This window comes from Cherax quadricarinatus, chromosome 76 (genome assembly GCF_038502225.1).
Source record: "Cherax quadricarinatus isolate ZL_2023a chromosome 76, ASM3850222v1, whole genome shotgun sequence".
NCBI classification, from domain to species: domain Eukaryota; kingdom Metazoa; phylum Arthropoda; class Malacostraca; order Decapoda; family Parastacidae; genus Cherax; species Cherax quadricarinatus.
Window position 1 is genome coordinate 15,238,071 of NC_091367.1, and position 19,991 is coordinate 15,258,061.

The 19,991-nt window shown below is 42.0% G+C and overlaps 1 protein-coding gene across 1 annotated transcript; it reads right to left on the minus strand.

Moving 5' to 3' along the window:
- Window positions 1-5,300: 5,300 nt before the first annotated feature.
- LOC128703642 (arrestin homolog) lies at window positions 5,301-8,057 on the minus strand. The gene is made up of 3 exons (XM_053798385.2): window positions 7,900-8,057; window positions 6,687-7,042; window positions 5,301-6,361 (listed from the first exon to the last, which is right to left on the minus strand). Exons 1-3 carry the CDS (start codon window positions 7,940-7,942, stop codon window positions 5,615-5,617), a joined length of 1,146 nt encoding a protein of 381 aa, XP_053654360.1. The 5' UTR covers window positions 7,943-8,057; the 3' UTR covers window positions 5,301-5,614.
- Between the last annotated feature and the right edge of the window lie 11,934 nt (window positions 8,058-19,991).

Genomic DNA, 19,991 nt, shown 5'->3' on the forward strand with positions numbered 1-19,991 from the left:
CTGACTGGCTCTATTTCCACCTCCTGCACTGACTGGCTTTATTTCCACCTCCTGTACTGACTGGCTTTATTTCCACCTCCTGCACTGACTGGCTTTATTTCCACCTCCTGCACTGACTGGCTTTATTTCCACCTCCTGCACTGACTGGCTTTATTTCCACCTCCTGCACTGACTGGCTCTATTTCCACCTCCTGCACTGACTGGCTTTATTTCCACCTCCTGTACTGACTGGCTTTATTTCCACCTCCTGCACTGACTGGCTTTATTTCCACCTCCTGCACTGACTGGCTTTATTTCCACCTCCTGCACTGACTGGCTTTATTTCCACCTCCTGCACTGACTGGCTTTATTTCCACCTCCTGTACTGACTGGCTTTATTTCCACCTCCTGCACTGACTGGCTTTATTTCCACCTCCTGCGCTGACTGGCTCTATTTCCACCTCCTGCACTGACTGGCTTTATTTCCACCTCCTGTACTGACTGGCTTTATTTCCACCTCCTGCACTGACTGGCTTTATTTCCACCTCCTGCACTGACTGGCTCTATTTCCACCTCCTGCACTGACTGGCTTTATTTCCACCTCCTGTACTGACTGGCTTTATTTCCACCTCCTGCACTGACTGGCTTTATTTCCACCTCCTGCACTGACTGGCTTTATTTCCACCTCCTGTACTGACTTGCTTTATTTCCACCTCCTGCACTGACTGGCTTTATTTCTACCTTCTGCACTGACTGGCTTACTTTATTTCCTCCACTTCTTGCACTGACTGGTTTATTTTATTTCCTCCACCCCTTGCACTGACTGGCTTACTTCTTTTCCACCTCCTGCACTGACTGGCTTACTTTACTTGCACCTCCTGCATTGACTGGCTTACTTTATTTTCTCCACCTGCACTGACTGGCTTACTTTATTTACACCTCTTGCACTGACTGGCTTACTTTATTTCCTCCATCTCCTGCACTGACTGGCTTTATTTTTTCCACCTGCACTGACTGGCTTACTTTATTTTCTCCTCCTACACTGACTGGCTTTATTTTTTCCACCTGCACTGATTGGCTTACCTTATTTCCTCCACCTCCTGCACTGACTGGCTTTATTTTCTCCACCTGCACAGACTGGCTTACTTTATTTTCTCTGCCTGCACTGACTGGCTTTATCAATAACTTGCACATTTTAGTGATTTAAATATTAACGTGTGATTAGATATAATTATTATTACATTCATATGAACAATAAACCCGTAGGGATCATACAGCGCCTAGGGGCATGGAATGTATTCTGGTTGTATGCCAGGAAGGGGAACACAGGGCTAAATCCTTACATCAAGAGCCCTTTAACTATTATCAAGGGCCCTCCCTTGAGGGATGTTAGTCACCTAGCTGTTCTTGTTATGTATTCCATAGTGTCGCTATGCTGCTGCTGCTACTACTACTACTACAACTATACTACTACTACTATGCTGCTACTATTATGCTGCTGCTGCTACTACTACTACTACTACTACTAGCTGCTGCTACTATACTACTACTACTACTAATTGCTGCTGCTGCTACTACTACTACCACACGACTACTACTATCACCAGTCACACACGCGAGTAGAGTTCCACACTGTCAGTACTAGAATCATTACTTTTTCCTGTATATGTAAACAACATGACAGGAAATTGAGCTTATACTTTGTGTCTTCAAATCTAAAACAGTTAAAACGAACACATATTTCGACAAGGAGCACAAAATCCTTCAAGGAACAGGTAACTCTGTATCCTCATTAATCGACCTGCGAAGAGGATCAATGACTCACGAAATCGTAATGACACGATTGCAAACAAACCATACCACGGGTGGGGTTAGAACCCGCGACGGTCTGGAGTTTTGATACTCTAATGTCGGGTTCTAACCCCACCCGTGGCATGTTTTTTTTTTTTTTAAAGATCAATGGCTTGATCAACCGGAACATTTGTAAATACAGCAGCGACGTCGACACTATCACTCATGTCGCGATCCCTTACGCGGTCAAGGTCACGCGAATGCTTCATGTGAGCCTGACTAAATGTACCCAGAAATCTCGATAAATATTTCGCCAAAATTCCTGCTAGATTTGCGGGGTGCTGCCAATACCAGATATAACAGGTCTCATAGTCACATCTGGTTTGTGGGTCTTCGGTAATCCATAAAGCCTCGCTGATCTGGGGTTGGCAGGGACGAGGTGTAAAAGCTTTTCGCCTTCTGATTTTCTGAGTATGCTGCGAGTCTTAAATACTCTGTCTCTTCCATGTTTGCTGGGAGATGGAAGCGTATGTGTTGATGTCGCTTAATAAGTCTTGTATCTTGTTAACGCATGATTCAAGATGTCCATTCTTCTCTCACCATGGTACTAGGACTAAAATAAGGAAAGTTATAGGATTCTTTCTGAGGGATTACGGAATTCTCAGTCCGTAGTTCTTCCTCGAGGAAGAATGTACATACATCACATATTTAGTCTGTTCGATATACTTTTCACTACACTTCGTACGTGACTGAAGGAAACGTGCTACACACATCGTTGAGGGAAACGTGCTACACACATCGTCGAAGGAAACGTGCTACACACATCGTTGAAGGAAACGTGCTACACACATCGTTGAAGGAAACGTGCTACACACATCGTTGAAGGAAATGTGCTACACACATCGTTGAAGGAAACGTGCTACATACATCGTTGAAGGAAACGTGCTACACACATCGTTGAAGGAAACGTGCTACACACATTGTTGAAGGAAATCCTCCCAGTTACATCGTTTTACCGGTCAGCGACGTTGCAACTAACGCCTCTAAAATACTTGACAGAAAACTTGTTAAAATATCTACCAATTCTTCAACTACTGTTTAAAACCGACGCCGCTGCCGCTGCCGCTGCTGTCGTCGCCACTGCCGCCGCCATTTTATATACTCGTTCGTAGTTATCTCTAAATTAGAAATTAAGCCACTCGTGGGGCTACGTTTTCTCTAACAAATGTCCTGAACTGTACATAAGTGGCTTTTTTCCACACAGTTCCTATCATATAGCCAGAGGTTCACAGTAACCGAATAACTTCGGCAAACAATTTTCACCTTTTCACAATTTTCACTCATGAAATCGTAATGACACGATTGCAAACAAACCATACCACGGGTGGGGTTAGAACCCGCGATCAGAGAGAGTCAAAACTCCAGATCGACGCGTTAGCCATTGGCCCGGTGGCTAATGCGTCGGTCTGGAGTTTTAAGACTCTCTGATCGCGAGTTCTAACCCCGCCCGTGGTATGGTTCGCCTTGCAAATCTGAGTGACCTACAGGAATATCAATAAAAAGTCATTCCGATTGTTTTGTACAACTTCTGTCAGGGTCATCTTAGAGAATGCAGCAAAAGTATGGAACCCACACAGAAAAAGTACTAAGGACATCTATCCAAGGATGGCCTCGATATATTTAGATTTAGAAAGGATAGTGGGATCGAGTCCTGCTGACTACGATCTTTATATATATCCGCCTGTTTCTGCGTAGTGCATTGGTAGAAAAAATCGCATGTGAGGTCAGAACATACAGGAGATTGAACTAGCTTGAATCCATGCTTGTGGTTCACTGACGTGCCCGGGCTGGGAAAGAAACATGGCTTGTGAACCAGGCTGCCCAGCTTTTGTGGCATTTGTAGATGAGTGGATAAGAGCGCCACTTGGGAACCTGTAAACACTGGTTATTGGTAACTCGTGTGCATAGAAGCTCATATAATTAACGTAAAGTCTCAAAAATGATACTCTTTTAATCCCCTTGAGATCTAGGTGAGTACGGATAGGAAGTGCGTATGTCTGGTGCTCAGCAGACGGAGGATGAAGCCTCTACGATGTCTTGCGCTGAATGACCCACATTGTTTATCGCCTAACATGAATTATTAAATTAATAACTCTTAATCCCTTTATACATGTAGTCTCTTATAGGTATGATAAAGAGGAAATTAAAATATTATTGTAACATTAATTTTCTTTCTATTTCAGTAATCATTCAGTACAAGATGTTCACAGTGCGAGATTTCATTTACATTTTTTTAACGATTATTGTAAATAAACGCGCCTCGTGCACTGGAAGAGTCGAAGGTCAACAGAGAAGAGTGGACGTTTTATCAATACAAACATTAAAACAAGTTCTCAGTAACAAGTTTTGTCTTGAACACGAATGGAAAAACTTCACTGGCCATCACTTTCAATAATTATTGTAGTTAACTGACAAAGATACATCCTGCATGAGTTTCTTCTCCTCTTGGTCAACCTGTTATGCTGTGTATATTAAATACTGTGAACCTTGGTATGCGATCTTAATTCATTCCAGAAGGCTGTTCGAACGAGTTCTACCCAACCAATTATCTGTTTGGTTGGCTGTTATCACTAATCGTCGTAGGCCCCCATGGTGACTTATTTATACAAATAATACAAAAAAATGCAAAGAAACACGAAGTAGTGTACAATGAAGTTCGTATACCGAGGTTTTTCGACTGTGTTATTTATGTTATATATTAATGAGGAATATTAAATTCACGAAGATCTTACTGTGCCTGGGGGAACGAGAAGTGATCAGGGTCGATTTTAAGGAAAGGGACTGTAGCTGCAATTCCTTGGATCAAGATACCTTCACCAGCATAATGACATTCATTTTGAAGGGACTACCAGGTAACTTGCCTGTCTCGCACTTAGGAAACGAAGGATCGAGCCGTTACTCTTCCTTGCCAAGCATGATCCACTCGGGTTTACTGTTGAATATAATTGTTTATAAAGATTTCATTGTGAAAGTTGGTTTACTTTTCAGTGTAAACAGGTTTTTTATTTTTACTAATGGAGAGAAATTATTATTATTATTATTCTTATTATTAAAGATTCGCCGGTATTCTCCCGGCCCGGGCCATTTCCAAGTGGTGGCCCGGCTTTGGCTCCCTATCTAGGGAGTGTCTGAGACCTAAGTCTCCCATGGGAGGAGGTACAAGTACCCCCTCATCTTTGGGACCAACTGTCCCCAGGCCTAGCCACATTCCCCTCCCTCACGGGGCTCGTAGGGAGAAGCTAGGCCTCTCTGGTCTGCCATCCCCGCCCCAAGGGGGCTAATGGGAATGACAGTCTTGTGAGCTGCAAGCTCTGGGTCAGGCACCTACCCTGCCCAAGAAGGGCTGGGCATGGTGCCAATCATGGAGAGAAACGACAACATTTTTATTATTGTAATAATTATAAAAAAATATAATTCGATATTTGAAAGATGCAATTGCAAAATTATTTTGGAATAAATAAAACAAAATCAGCATTTTCCAATTATTAAATTATCATTATGAATGATGATTAAAAATAAAATTAACTGTCGGAAGATTACATTAATTTCACTACAACTTTTCGCAGCCAATTACAAAACTCAATGTACTATTTGCAAAGACATAAATATATAAATAAATAAATAAAACTAAAGATAATCGAGAAAAAGAAGAAAGATGATTTTAATACACTTATTGATGAATAAGAAACATGTGCAACAGTTGGGTATCAGCAGTGATGATCGCCATTTGTTGTACATGTGTTGCTCATCAAGTGGCTGGTATTAATACCAATTTCATCAACACTTATTCTTCAGCGACTGACTGGCCGCGTCGGAGACGAGCGAACTCTTCGTATTCGATGTTATCAGTGGACTGCATCTTGCGAAGTACTGCCTTGCTGGCGTAGGGGTCAGGATGCACCAGCTTGAAGGGCAGGTCCGCAGTCAGTTCACCGCCGATGGCGCCACAGTTCAGCTTCACACGGAGAGAGTAGGATACGATAATACCCAGAGCATCGTTGACGTTCTTGCCGGCTGCCACCATGGTGGAGGAGGCCAGGTTGGCATCCTGGTCTTTGACTTGGCCGTCTAAGGCGATGCCGAAGCCCTTCTGATTGGACACGAGGGGAGTGAGAGAGAAGGTCTTGGTGAGATTAGCTCCAGGAGTGATGGGACAGCCCTCACGGGACTCCAGCGAGGACACAACACGACTAAAATGGCTGTTAGTCATGGTGACCTCCACATGCTGCACGATCTGGGCCTTGATGTTCTTCACAGTCTTCTTGGAAGCGTTGCTAATGTTTAGACGAGCCTCCACAACCTGTCCGTGGAAGTACATGCCACGGTCAAGGCTGACTTCCATGGTGAGCTTACCAGGGGAGAAGGTGAAGCTCTTCGTAACCGTCGTTTGGGGCTGACGAGCACTGAGTTCAGCAAGGGCATACTGAACCTTGCGCACGGCAAAGCCAACAGAGTTTCGCTTGTGTGGTTTCTCTTGCTTACGATCAGCCACATAGAGCCTAAGATCATAGATCACACCCAAGGGTTGGCTCTGTTGATAACAATGTAAACATTTAATGGTCAGGGTGTTGTATAATTTGTCTTAAAATGTCAAGTAACTCTTCATTTAAGGTGGGAATTTCAGAAAGTGCTAAAATCAGAGGGATCAGTGAAGTCAGAGAGCGCTTTAAAGTCTAATAAATATTTATTGTACCAGCCACGGTATTGACTTTTTACTCGTTATTTATAAAACTTCTTCCCGCTTAGCGTATGTCGTGAATCATTAAATTACTATTTTTTTTTCAGGATTGAATATTGAGAATAAACGCGTTTTCTGCATCATACCAATAATAAAGCGACTGAAAACATATACTTACAGAGTAATCATCTCCACCATCAATAGTGACGGAGCACGGGGCATTGTGGGGCAGCACCACGCTGAAGGCATAGGCGTTAGCACCAAGCTTCTTGAGGAGACGCTGCTGAACCTCGTTAAGTTCCTCTACACCAGCGTTGGGAGCCACTTCGATGTTAACCAGCTCGATTTCCTTGCTGAAGTGGAGACCCATCACCTCATCCTCCTCACGCCCGTAGCGGTAGGTGACCACCACGCGGGCGAACACCCGCCGCCCACGAAGATAATCATGGTCCACCACCACCACACCATCCACTGGGGAGGTGTGGCTTAGGTCGTCCACGAAGTCCCGACGACTTAGGTACGCGGTGACCTTACCTATTGAAGAATAGAATTCATAATATAGTGGCTGCAACAGTTTACAACTCACAATACAGTTTCTTACAATATTCACAGCTAGCCCATAATATCGTGGCTGCAATAATTCACAAGTAACCACCAGTATCGTGGCTGCAATAATTCACAAGTAACCACCAGTATCGTGGCTGCAATAATTCACAAGTAACCACCAGTATCGTGGCTGCAATAATTCACAAGTAACCACCAGTATCGTGGCTGCAATAATTCACAAGTAACCACCAGTATCGTGGCTGCAATAATTCACAAGTAACCCACAATAACCTAGACGCAACAGTTCATAACTATGATTATGTTGATTATGATGATCATTGTGACTGATGATTATGACAATTATGATTATGAGAGATAATGAAAGTGTTAACGGTAATTAGTTATCTCAGAGCAGTACCAAATATTTTTATTGTGATCACCAGGAAACGCTAAATCCATGTGTGTTATACAGCACCCGGAAATTAGAAGTTTGATGCGAGAAAAGGTAGGGTAGCTCCAGTTCCTTGGATGAAGTGATCTTCGAAAGACTTCAAGGAACTCCCTCAGAAGAGAGAACAATTCCTACATAGTTTACTGTTTACCAGGCGCTGTGTGACCCTGACGGATTTAGTGCTTTCCCCATATTTACAGTTACTAATCAGTCTTTCCCTCAACACTAGAGGCAATCTTTTTTTCCCCATATTTAAAGTTAATAATCAGTCTTTAACTCGACATTAGGGCAGTCTTTTGTTTTCATATTTACAATTAATAATCACTCTTTCACTCAGTATCTGGGGGAGCCTTTTTATCCTATATTTACAGTTAATAATTAATCTTTCACTCACCATTAGGGGCAGTCTTTTTGAAGACCTTGACGGCAGTAACCATGAGAGTGTTAGTAAGCTCTAGAGAGCAGCAGCTGCGACGTGAGTCTCCGTGTGAAGCTGGTGTTCCGACAGCCGTCGTCACGCTGCTTCATATACACACACCCAGCTTGAGGGTTGATCTTGTTAGCGGTGGAGAGCCGCTGTCGCTGTCTCTTCCCGTCTTATCCTCTTCCGTAAGACGCGGCTCAGTGAAGGTCAGAGTTATTCCAGGATCGTCACTCATGTCATTGCACTTGAAGTATGTCACCTGACTGTGTGTGTGTGTGTTTGCAATTATTAGTTGTCAAAGTACCTGTCGATAGACACTTGGCCTGAGATGTATATTTATTATTTATTATTTAATTAATTTGAACATGATACAGTGAAGTACAAAGGAATACAGTTATTGCAGTGCAACATGCCAAAGCCCCTTGTATGCAGAGCATTATGGGAAGGCTTAAAATTAACTTAAGATTAACTAAGCAATGATATATTCAGTGGTAAAAGCATTATTGTAAACAGATAACAATTTAGCACAGATGAGTATTGCAAAGACAGGTCATATGGTCATTTACTGTGTTGCTGAGCATTCAATAGAATGGAGTATTCTGTTAGGTAATGTAATTAAAAAATAAAGTTTGATTGGGTCACAGGTTAGACATTTATGAGATACAATAATGAGAAACATTTATGAGATACAATAATGAGAAACATTTATGAGATACAGTTATGAGATACAATTATTCAGTATTTATTTACTTGCGGGTAAGTGATTTTTGAGAAGAGACTTGAATTTGTAAACAGATAGTGTTTCTTTTATATTCACAGGTAATGAATTCCAGATTTTAGGGCCTTTTATGTGCATTGAGGTTTTGCATAGCGTGAGATGGACACGAGGAACATCAAAGAGTGATCTGTGCCTTGTGTTATGGTCATGTGTTCTGTTGAGGTTGGTAAGGAGACGTTTGAGGGGAGGGTTTATATCAGAGTTAAGTGTTCTATGTATGTAATAGATGCAGTAATAAGTATGGATGTTTTGTAAGGTGAGTAGGTTTAGAGTTTTGAATATTGGTGGAGTGTGCTGCCTGTAGTGGGAATTTGTTATCATTCTGACTGCAGCCTTTTGTTGGATAATTAATGGTCTGAGATGGTTTATTGTTGAGCCCCATGCACAAATTCCATAGGTGAGATAGGGGTAAATAAGTGAGTGATATAGGGCCAGGAGGGCTGACTGTGGAACATAGTACCGTATCTTCAATCGTATGCCTACGGTCTTGGAATTTTTTTTGGAAATTTGTTGTATATGTGTTTGAAATTTGAGTCTATTATCAAGGTGGATTCCTAAAAATTTTCCCTCTGTGAATTTTGTAATAGGTGATCCGTTTATCATTATGTTAAGAGGGACGTCTGTAGCTCTGTTACCAAACTGAATGAAGTAAGTTTTGTCAATGTTTAGAGTAAGTTTGTTAGTACTCATCCAGGTAGATATTTTCTGTAATTCGGTATTTATAGTATTGGCTAGCGTGACTGGGCTCGGGTGAGAGAAGACGTAGTGTCATCTGCAAATAGTGTGGGTTTGAGTAGTTGCGATGCATTTGGTAGGTCATTTAAGTATATGAGAAAGAGAAGAGGGCCTAGGACACTTCCCTGTGGGACACCAACTGTAATTGGCTGTGCGGAAGAGTTTGCCCCGTTTGTGTACACATATTGGCTTCTGTTGCTGAGGTATGACTTTAGGTAGTTGAGGGAGTGCCCTCTTATACCATAATGCGACAACTTTATATGGAGCAAGTCATGGTCAACTGTATCAAAAGCTTTACGTAAGTCAATGAAGATCCCCAGTGGGACTTCTTTTTTCTCTATTGCAGTGTATGTGTTCTAGCATGTGTATAATAGCATAATTAGTATTTTTATTAGGCCTGAACCCAAATTGACAGGGGTTGAGTATGTTGTGGGAGATGAGATAAGAATAGATTCGCTTATGAATTAATTTTTCGAAGATTTTAGAGAGAGGGTGTAAGTTGGATATTGGCCTATAGTTATTCAAGTCTGTTTGGTCTCCTTTATGGATCGGGGTGACCCTTGCTATTTTGAGAACTGTAGGGAAGGTAGAGGATTCTATGGATTTGTTAAAGAGTGCTGCAATGATTGGTGATAGTACCTGTGACACTTTTTTGTATATAAAGGGTGGTAAGATATTTAAATCTCCTGCCTTGTTTTTTAGTGTGTTGATAATAAGGGAGACTTCAGTAGGGTTAGTCGGAGCTAGGAACAGTGTGTTTGGGTAGTTGCCATTGAGGTAGTCATTGGGTGAGGTATCTGAGCTTGGGATTTTATTAGCAAGGTTTTTTCCTATAGTGGAGAAAAAATTATTGAGTCTGCTGTTTCAGTTGGTGGGAATTTGGGCTCCTCTGGTGTTGTTAATTCAATTTCGCTATTTCGTGATATCTTTTTTGTTCCTAGAATTTATGATAGAGTTTTCCAGGTCTTTTTTATATAACCTCGTAAGTTGGATAATCTGTTCTCATAATACAGTTTTTTAGCCTTTCTTATCAGGCTGGTTAGAATTGACGAGTAACGTTTTGTTTGGTCTCTGGTTATTTGACCCATTCTGTACTGTTTTTCGTATAGGTGCTTTGTATTTATGGATTTGAGGATGCTGGGTGTTAGCCAGGGACTGTTCAGTCTCTTAGCTGTCATCTGTTTAGTTTTTGGGGGGCAGTGCTTGTTATAAAGGTATTGTTTCTTTTTTAAGAAAATTATTAATACATTCGTCAATATCTGTATAGATTTCTAGCTCAGTGTGCCAGTCAATGTTTGTCACTGCTGCTGTGAAGTTATTAATGGCTGCCTCATTGTGAAGTCTGAAAGTGACTTTAGTAGTGTCTTGGGATAATTTCCCAAGATTTGTGATGAGGAAGGTAGGGTAGTGATCTGTGGTATTATCTGTGATTAAGCCTGATTTTAAAGGGGATATGGTGTTGGTCCAGATGTGGTCAAGTAGGGAAACACTAGTCTCTGTAACTCTTGTAGGTTTTGTTACTGCTGGTAGCAACATGCAGTTACTCATAGTGTTTGTGAATTCAGTAACGTGTGGGTCCTGATCTTGCAGGAGATTTATATTGAAGTCACCTGAGAGTAGTAAGTGATGTTCATTCATGCATGCATCAGTTATCATACTTCCTAGGTTGTCACTAAAACGGCTAATGTTTGACTGTGGTACTCTGTAGATGTTTATCACTGTGAGAGGTTTTCGTAGATATTTGGATTTGAATTTAGCTATTATATATTCCCCATGTTCATCCCTTGTGCAAGTAATAGTGATACATTCTAGTTGGTCTGAGTAGTATATAGCTGTGCCACCCCCTTGTTGATCTGTCCTACAGTTGTGTATGGCTGTGTAACCAGGAATGGCATAGACATCTGTAGTATCAGGCTTCAGCCAGGTTTCGGTGAGAGTAATGATGGACATGCTGGCATGCAGGGAATTTAGTAATGCTATGAGGTCACCGTAATGTTTACTTAAAGATCTGATATTGTAGTTAAAGACAGTTATGTTGTTGTTGGCTCTGAGAAGTACCTTTGATTGTTCTGCTGTGTAGTAATTACAGTTACTGTTTGATTCATTTAAGTCATTCAATAAGAGGTTGGTATCAGGATCAATGCTTGTTATTATAAGATTTATAGTGAATGTATAGTTAGAATTAAGTATAACACAAAGTAAATATTCTAAAGCTATAAATAGCACCTGAGTTATTTTAACAAAAGTAAAAATTTGAGCTAAGGTAGTTCTTTAAAGCTAAAATAAAGGAGACAATATAAAAGGGACTAAAAAAAATTTATAGTGAAGAAATAAAGTGGTAATTAATAAATGAGCTAGGGAATATAATGGGAAAATAGTGAACTGAATACGCTTTAGCACCTGAGAATAGCACCTTGATTATTTTAACAATTGTGAATATATGAACTAAGGTTGATATGGAAAGCTATATTAAAGCTAAAATAAAGGAGAAAATATATAGGGACTAAATTAAATAATGGTAAACAAAGTTAAATTGGCAGATAGTAACTAAGATATAATATTGATCTGGGAGTAAGATCTGATTTGTTATATATAATAAGTTGAGCAATTTATTGTTCTATAAAAAGTAAAAACTAATATGAGGTAGTTGGTAGTAGCAGCAAAAGATAGTTTTGGGCCTTGAACAATAATGTAATTGAAATATATACTAATTGCACACACAATATAGTCACTAAGATATGAAAATCTGAGAGTAGGAATTGCCTTATAGCATAAAGTTTGAGCAATTAATATCACTATAGGAATATTATTTGAGGTAGTTGATACTAGCTAGTGAGGGAAGGTTCAAGGTATTGCACAGTAGTGTAGTAGGAACATACACTAGTTTGTTATTTGTAGTTTGGGAGTAAAGGGAAAATTAGGTATGATTGTAAGAGAATTTTAACAGTGCTTAAGTAGGAAAGAAAAAGGTAATACAGATATTATTAAAGAGTAAGTGTACTATTAACAAAGAATAAATTGTGAATTGGGAATCTGGGAAGATAACACAAATTGGGTCACATAAAGAACTGTGTGGGACACCTGAGATAGTGAGGTAGTAAATACTATCTAGGAGGTGATAGTACAGGGATTAGTTCAATAATGACAGTAACATATACTAACGTAGTAAGGATTTGGTCACTAATATCAGACTCTGTAATATTTGCATCATGAAGGAAGTTCGCTAGTTCATTTTCATTTGTAATGTAGTACACACGGCCTACATTTGTTTTTCTTACTAGAATTTGTCCATCACGTACAAAGCACCGGTGAATTTTTATATTTGTGTGTGTGTGGGGGGAGGGTTGGGGTTTGTCGTGTGTGGTCTGGTAGTTAGTGTGTTGTGTATGAATGTGTGTATGAGTGTGTGCTCACATATTTGTGGTTGTAAAGGTGGAGTCATAGCTCCTGGCCACGCCTCTTCTCTAGTCGCCACTAGGTTCACTCTCTCCCTGCTCCAAGAGCCTTATCATACCCCATCTTAAAGCCAATATGGATCCTGCTTCCTCTGCTTCATTCCCCAGATTATTCCACTTCCTGACAACTCAAAGGCTGAAGAAATGCTTCCGGGTCCCTTACCCCTGCAGCACCTGCACCTGACCGCTACCCACCCACGGGCCTTCCCTCCAGCCTGGTACTTCTTTTGGGCAACACCTCGTTGCCTGACTCCGGTGTCGGTGTTCTGGCTAACCCTCTGACCGTGGCTTTACCTCGACCATACACATGGCTTTTTCCATGATAACACGTCGCTTTTCGAATCTGTTGCTCGTCACAACGGTTGCTGGCGTTAGCACTGCAGACCCTGTCGGTTGCTACAGCAGCTGGGCATCAAACTGTAGCCAGCTGGTGCAGTGGCTTACGCTCTGGCCTGGAGTCTTACGACTCACTCGCCACGAGTTCAATCCCCTCCCGTGGTATAGGTTCATCAAATTGTCCCAAGGGCTCTTTCTCTTTCCCTTCTTTCTTTCCTCCATACCAGTCAGCGAGTTAACACCTCTGGATGTTACTGCTATCATTAAGGAACCTTATAATGGGCCCTTCAGGCTCCGCATCTTCATTCAATGGTTTCCTTATTCCACCTAACAGCATCTAGGCCTAAAGACACTCCAGTCAAAATTCTATCAATTTCTTTTTTCATTTTCCTCCCCATCGCTTAAATTAACTGCTCGTGACATTAACACTTACAGAATTAAGCTCCTGTTCTGCCCATCAAAATAAATAGTTAAAATTCCAGCATTTTCTTACCAACATCTGTTTAGTTAGCACTTTCCATTAGGTACTATCACATATATTTGAGTGTAAAATGAAGATGAGCATGACTACCAGTAGGGTTGAAAATGATACACACATTTACAAAATTAATCATTTAATATATAACTGCTGAGAATACACTTGAGAAGCACACACACTAACAACAGACACTGTCCTATCACAACAACGACCTTCCTCGCTGACCAGCTACGAGGGTGCCCCAGGTAGGAAATTAGTTAATAATTTAATTACAAGAGCACAGAATCCTTGTAGTTCGAGTTTTTTTTTTGTGGGGACAACTTTGATTTTCCTGATATCAACAGTGTAATACAAGGATTCTGTACAGAAAGACTGGGTAGAAAGAGCAGTGCACAGCACTAGGCTCTGGTATTAGTCAATACGCCTGGCAACTTAACCTAACTTACATCTAAATTCGCACCAAATAACATGACTTTCGAAATTCATCTCCGTCGTCAAAATACGGTCTACACGAAGAAATAATTTATGTTTGGCTCGCTCTACTTGGCTTCCAGGACAGCCTGTAGTTATTGACTGGCGATGACGTCGCTTCGGACTTGCTTGAGCTGCGCACGTAAGTACTTCTGTTTCCGTTATTCTTCATGCTGGAAGAGCGGAAGAGCCTCCCCAACGGAAGCTTCTTCGGTGTAAACTCTTCCATGTTCATGTCTTCGGTAACCTGTACTGATGGGCGGAAGACTCGACGGCTTATTGGCCTATGGAGAATCCGCTGTTGTTTCATCCTGTTTTCCACTGGCGGGACGGGAGTGACATAAATCTTTGTTTCTTTGCTGGTGATTTCACGGGTGTCACGAGAGGCGTCTCTGGCTGCTGGTGGGAGATAGTGTTTCTCTAGCGGCAGCACCACTCCCCTTGGAGCTCCAATCATAATGCTGTTGCCATTCGTTAAGAGGATTTTATTACCCTGCTGCTGGTTCCCGCTGGTTAAGAGTCCAGACGAGGAAGACGTAGGCAGGGGTGATGCTACGCCCGTAGAAGAGGAGGAAGAGGAGGAGGGAAGAGATGCTAATGATGTGGAGAATAAAGGATGTATAAATGCTGGAGAAACTGAAAACGCTGAAGGTGAACCATGCGGTGCAGATGCCGAAGGAGAAGAAGAAATTGACAGGAATGAGGCCGGAGATGAGGAAAATGATGACCCATGAGTTTGGGAGGAGGCTGAAGTAGAACTTGAGACAGATGCCGACCCTTGAGAAGCGCCTTGGTAAGGCCCTTGACCACTCACAGAGACTGAAGAGGAAAAAGATCCTGAGAATGGCGACGATGAGGAAGTAGTAGAGACCCCTGCTGGTGCTGAAGTGAGAAAGCCTTGAGAAGATGGAGATAACGATGAGGAAGAGGGAGACGAAATGATGGTATTGGTATTGACCTTTGAGATACCAATAGCAGGTGGAAGGTACCCTAACTGCAGACCAGACAGGTCAATAGAGGGCACAGCACTATGTTTGGCTGTTAAAGTAAATGGTGATTGCTTATTTTGGGTACTGGGAGCTGCAACCTCCTGCTTGAAGTTATTAACAAAGGAAAGAGGAGCGGGAGACTGGGAGAATGAACTCTGAGAGGGATCGTCTCTACTTGACGACTGGAATACAAACACGGAATTCTGTGGATTGTCAGCTGCGGAAGGGGTAAACTCCCTGGTAGGAGGAATTAACGTGCTCAGAGGACTGATTTCAAATGCGGTGTTAGTGGCCCCTGACGAAGAAACTATTCTGGCTCCTGAGGCATCACTTCCACCCTGAGAACTCGTTTGCAGAAGATTGAGACCTTGTAACCCAGAGACACCAGACCTAACAGAGTCTGCCGGAAGGTTGGAAGTCTCTGGTTGAAGTGGGGTGAATGTTTGCGCAAATGTGTCATCGTTATAGCTAGGAGCTGATTCGATTTGGTTGGAAATACTTGAATGAACGTCAGTTAAAAATCCAGAGTTTACAGTAGAAACGGATGGATTAGGCGAGACACCTTGGGCAGATTCCTGGAAGCCTTCGTTGATACTGCTCGTAAGATCTGCCGCATTTTCAGACTTGGGGAAGTGTGGCGACGGAGTATTGTAATTAAAGTCTTGTGATGCGTGTACTTCGGTTGCCTTTTGCACAATAATATTCTGCAGAGGAATTTGATTATTTTTGAAATGATCCTGAATATCCTTGAATCGACTCTGGGTGCTTTGGTCCTGACTCTGGCTGATTTGTAACTGATATTGTTTCTGGAACTGACCTTGGCTGCTCTGGAACAGGTTCTGAGTGCCATGAAGATGGCTTCCAGGGGTCTGCAATTTGCTTTCCTTTTGGAATTCATTCACTTGGTTGTTCCGGAATTGATTCTGGTTTTGAAATTGGTTCTGATTGATTTGGCTGTTTAGAAAAGCTTCATGTGTTGATATGTTATCTGCTAAGAAAATCTCACTCCCCAGAACATTTCCTGTGGTAGAGAAAACTACATTTGGAAGGACATGACCAGCCTGGTCTTGAGCACCTGTCTGATAGCCCACATCTTTGTTACTATCCACAGGACTAGTAGTAAAGATACCTGCAACCTGGAAATTATTACCGCTGGTACTCTGGAAATTATTGTTGACCTGAAACTCATTATTTTGAGGAGTTATTACATCAGACGAGAATTTGTCGTCAACAATGAGACCCTCACTTTCTAGCCTCACGACTTGAGAATCAAATTGACTAGATCTGAAGTCAGAACTTGAATCTTGTGACGGTGAGGGAACTCGATGAATAGAAGGCAAGACTGGCGTTGGGGAGGCATTGTTATATGCTTCTTGCACTCCCTGTGTCTTCGAATCTTGGATAAGTTGGCCCTGGCCAGTGATTACAAAGTGACCGAAGTTGCTTTGCTGAAGTGTATTTTGGTCGGGCCCGACGATGTGTCCACTGATTTGATCAGAAACAAAGTCACGCTGACTCGGGGAACTTAAATTTGTTTGCGTCTGGCCTACTCTAAATTTAGTTTGACCAATAAAACTTTCTCCGTTCCCAAAACTAGTCTCAGACTGGCCAGCAATACTCTCTCTCAAGTCACCCACGGAACTTCTGAGACCCAAACCATTTTGGATCTGGACTAAACCCAGTGCCGTATGACCCTTATTTCCCTGATAGCTTCCATCATTCTGAGTGCCATCATGGCTTTGAACTGTGTTCAATAATCCTCGTCCTTTGTCTGATTCATAACCTCTTTGTTCTAGTCCCTGGCTAAGACCTAATACTCCATGCACATCTTGATCTCCTGGATGTCCTTCCTGTTTATGTCCACTGCTAAATCCTCCCTGTTCTTGAAAACTGACAAATCCTCCCTGTTCTTGACTACTAACAAATCCTCCCTGACCTTCTCCAATACTATATACTCCCTGTTCTTGACCACTAATAAATCCTCCCTGTTCTTGACCACTAACAAATCCTCCCTGTTCTTGACCACTAACTAACCCTCCCTGTTCTTGACCACTAACTAACCCTCCCTGTTCTTGATCACTAACTAACCCTTCCTGTTCTTGACCACTAACAAATCCTCCCTGTTCTTGACCAATAACTAATCTTCCCTGTTCTTGGCCAACAACTAACCCTCCCTGTTCTTGACCATTAATAAACCCTCCCAGTGCTTGACCACTAACTAACCCTCCCTGTTCTTGACCACTAACAAATCCTCCCTGTTCTTGACCACTAACAAATCCTCCCTGTTCTTGACCACTAACTAACCCTCCCTGTTCTTGACCACTAATAAATCCTCCCTGTTCTTGACCACTAACTAACCCTCTCTGTTCTTCACTACTAACAAATCCTCCCAGTTCTTGACCTCTAACAAATCCTCCCTGTTCTTGACCACTAACAAATCCTCCCTGTTCTTGACCACTAACAAATCCTCCCTGTTCTTGACCACTAACAAATCCTCCCTGTTCTTGACCACTAACAAATCCTCCCTGTTCCTGACCACTAACAAATCCTCCCAGTTCTTGACCACTAACTAACCCTCTCTGTTCTTGACCACTAACAAATCCTCCCAGTTCTTGACCACTAACTAACCCTCCCTGCTCTTGACCACTAATAAATCCTCCCTGTTCTTGACCACTAACTAACCCTCCCTGTTCTTGACCACTAACAAATCCTCCCAGTTCTTGACCACTAACTAACCCTCTCTGTTCTTGACCACTAACAAATCCTCCCAGTTCTTGACCACTAACTAACCCTCCCTGCTCTGGACCACTAATAAATCCTCCCTGTTCTTGACCACTAACTAACCTTCCCTGTTCTTGACCACTAACTAACCCTCCCTGTTCTTGACCACTAACTAACCCTCCCTGTTCTTGACCACTAACTAACCCTCCCTGTTCTTGACCACTAATAAATCCTTCCTGTTCTTGGCTACTAACAAATCCTCCCTGTTCTTGACCTCTAACAAATCCTCCCTGACCTCCAATATTATATCCTCCCTGTTCTTGACCACTAATAAATCCTTCCTGTTCTTGACCACTAACAAATCCTCCCAGTTCTTGACCACTAACTAACCCTCCCTGCTCTGGACCACTAACTAACCCTCCCTGTTCTTGACCACTAACAAATCCTCCCAGTTCTTGACCACTAGCTAACGTTCCCTGTTCTTGACCACTAACTAACCCTCCCTGTTCTTGACCACTAACTAACCCTCCCTGTTCTTGACCACTAATAAATCCTCCCTGTTCTTGACTACTAACAAATCCTCCCTGTTCTTGACCTCTAACAAATCCTCCCTGACCTTCTCCAATATTATATCCTCCCTGTTCTTGACCACTAACTAACCCTCCCTGTTCTTGACCACTAACTAACCTTCCCTGTTCTTGACCACTAATAAATCCTTCCTGTTCTTGACCACTAACTAACCCTCTCTGTTCTTGACTACTAACAAATCCTCCCTGTTCTTGACCACTAACTAAATCTCCCTGTTCTTGACCACTAACAAATCCTTCCTGTTCTTGACCACTAACAAATCCTCCCTGTTCTTGACCAATAACAAATCCTCCCTGTTCTTGATCATTAACAAATCCTCCCTGTTCTTTACCACTAATAAATCCTCTCTGTTCTTGATCACTAACAAATCCTCTCTGTTCTTGATCACTAACAAATCCTCCCTGTTCTTGATCACTAACAAATCCTCCCTGTTCTTGATCACTAACAAATCCTCCCTGTTCTTGATCACTAACAAATCCTCCCTGTTCTTGATCACTAACAAATCCTCCCTGTTCTTGATCACTAACAAATCCTCCCTGTTCTTGATCACTAACAAATCCTCCCTGTTCTTGATCACTAACAAATCCTCCCTGTTCTTGATCACTAACAAATCCTCCCTGTTCTTGATCACTAACAAATCCTGCTTCTTCTTGACCACTAAGAAGGGCAGACGGTCCTTGACTTGTTTGGTAATCTTTCTCCTGGCTAGTAGCTACTACTACTACTATTTGTTTCTTATCTGCTATTAAAGAGCCTTCTTGTGTTCCATCTGATACCTTTGCGTGTCCGTGTCCTTGGTCACTAGTGACTGCTGCTGAGCCTGAATTATACTGGTGTCTTTGTACTTGATCTGAATCAATTCCTCCATGTCCTTCATTGAGGCTGATTCCACTTTGTAACTGGTCACTAACCAATCCTGCTAGTACCTGATCAACACCCAATCCTGATAGTACTTGATTATTCAATCCTTCTTGTTCTTGACTAGAACGCAATCCTGCTTGTACTTGATTATTCAATCCTTCTTGTTCTTGACTAGAACGCAATCCTGCTTGTACTTGATTATTCAATCCTTCTTGTTCTTGACTAGAACGCAATCCTGCTTGTTCTTGACTAGTACCCAATTCTGCGTGTTCTTGACTAGTACCCAATCCTGCTCGTACCTCACTAACTAATCTTCCTTGTACTTGGTCACTACCAAATCCTTGTACCTGGTCGCTACCAATTCCTCCTTGTACCCGTTCAGTACTTAATCCTCCTTGTATCTGGTCACTATTTAATCCTCCTTGTACCTGGTCACTACTTAATTCTCCTTGTACCTGATCACTACTTATTCCTCCTTGTACCTGGTCACTATGTAATCCTCCTTGAACTTGATCAGTACTTAATCCTCCTTGTACCTGGTCACTACTTAATCCACCTTGCAACTGGTCACTACTTAATCCTCCTTGTACCTGATCAATATTTACTCCTCCTTGTACCTGATCAATACTTAATCTTCCTTGTACCTGGTC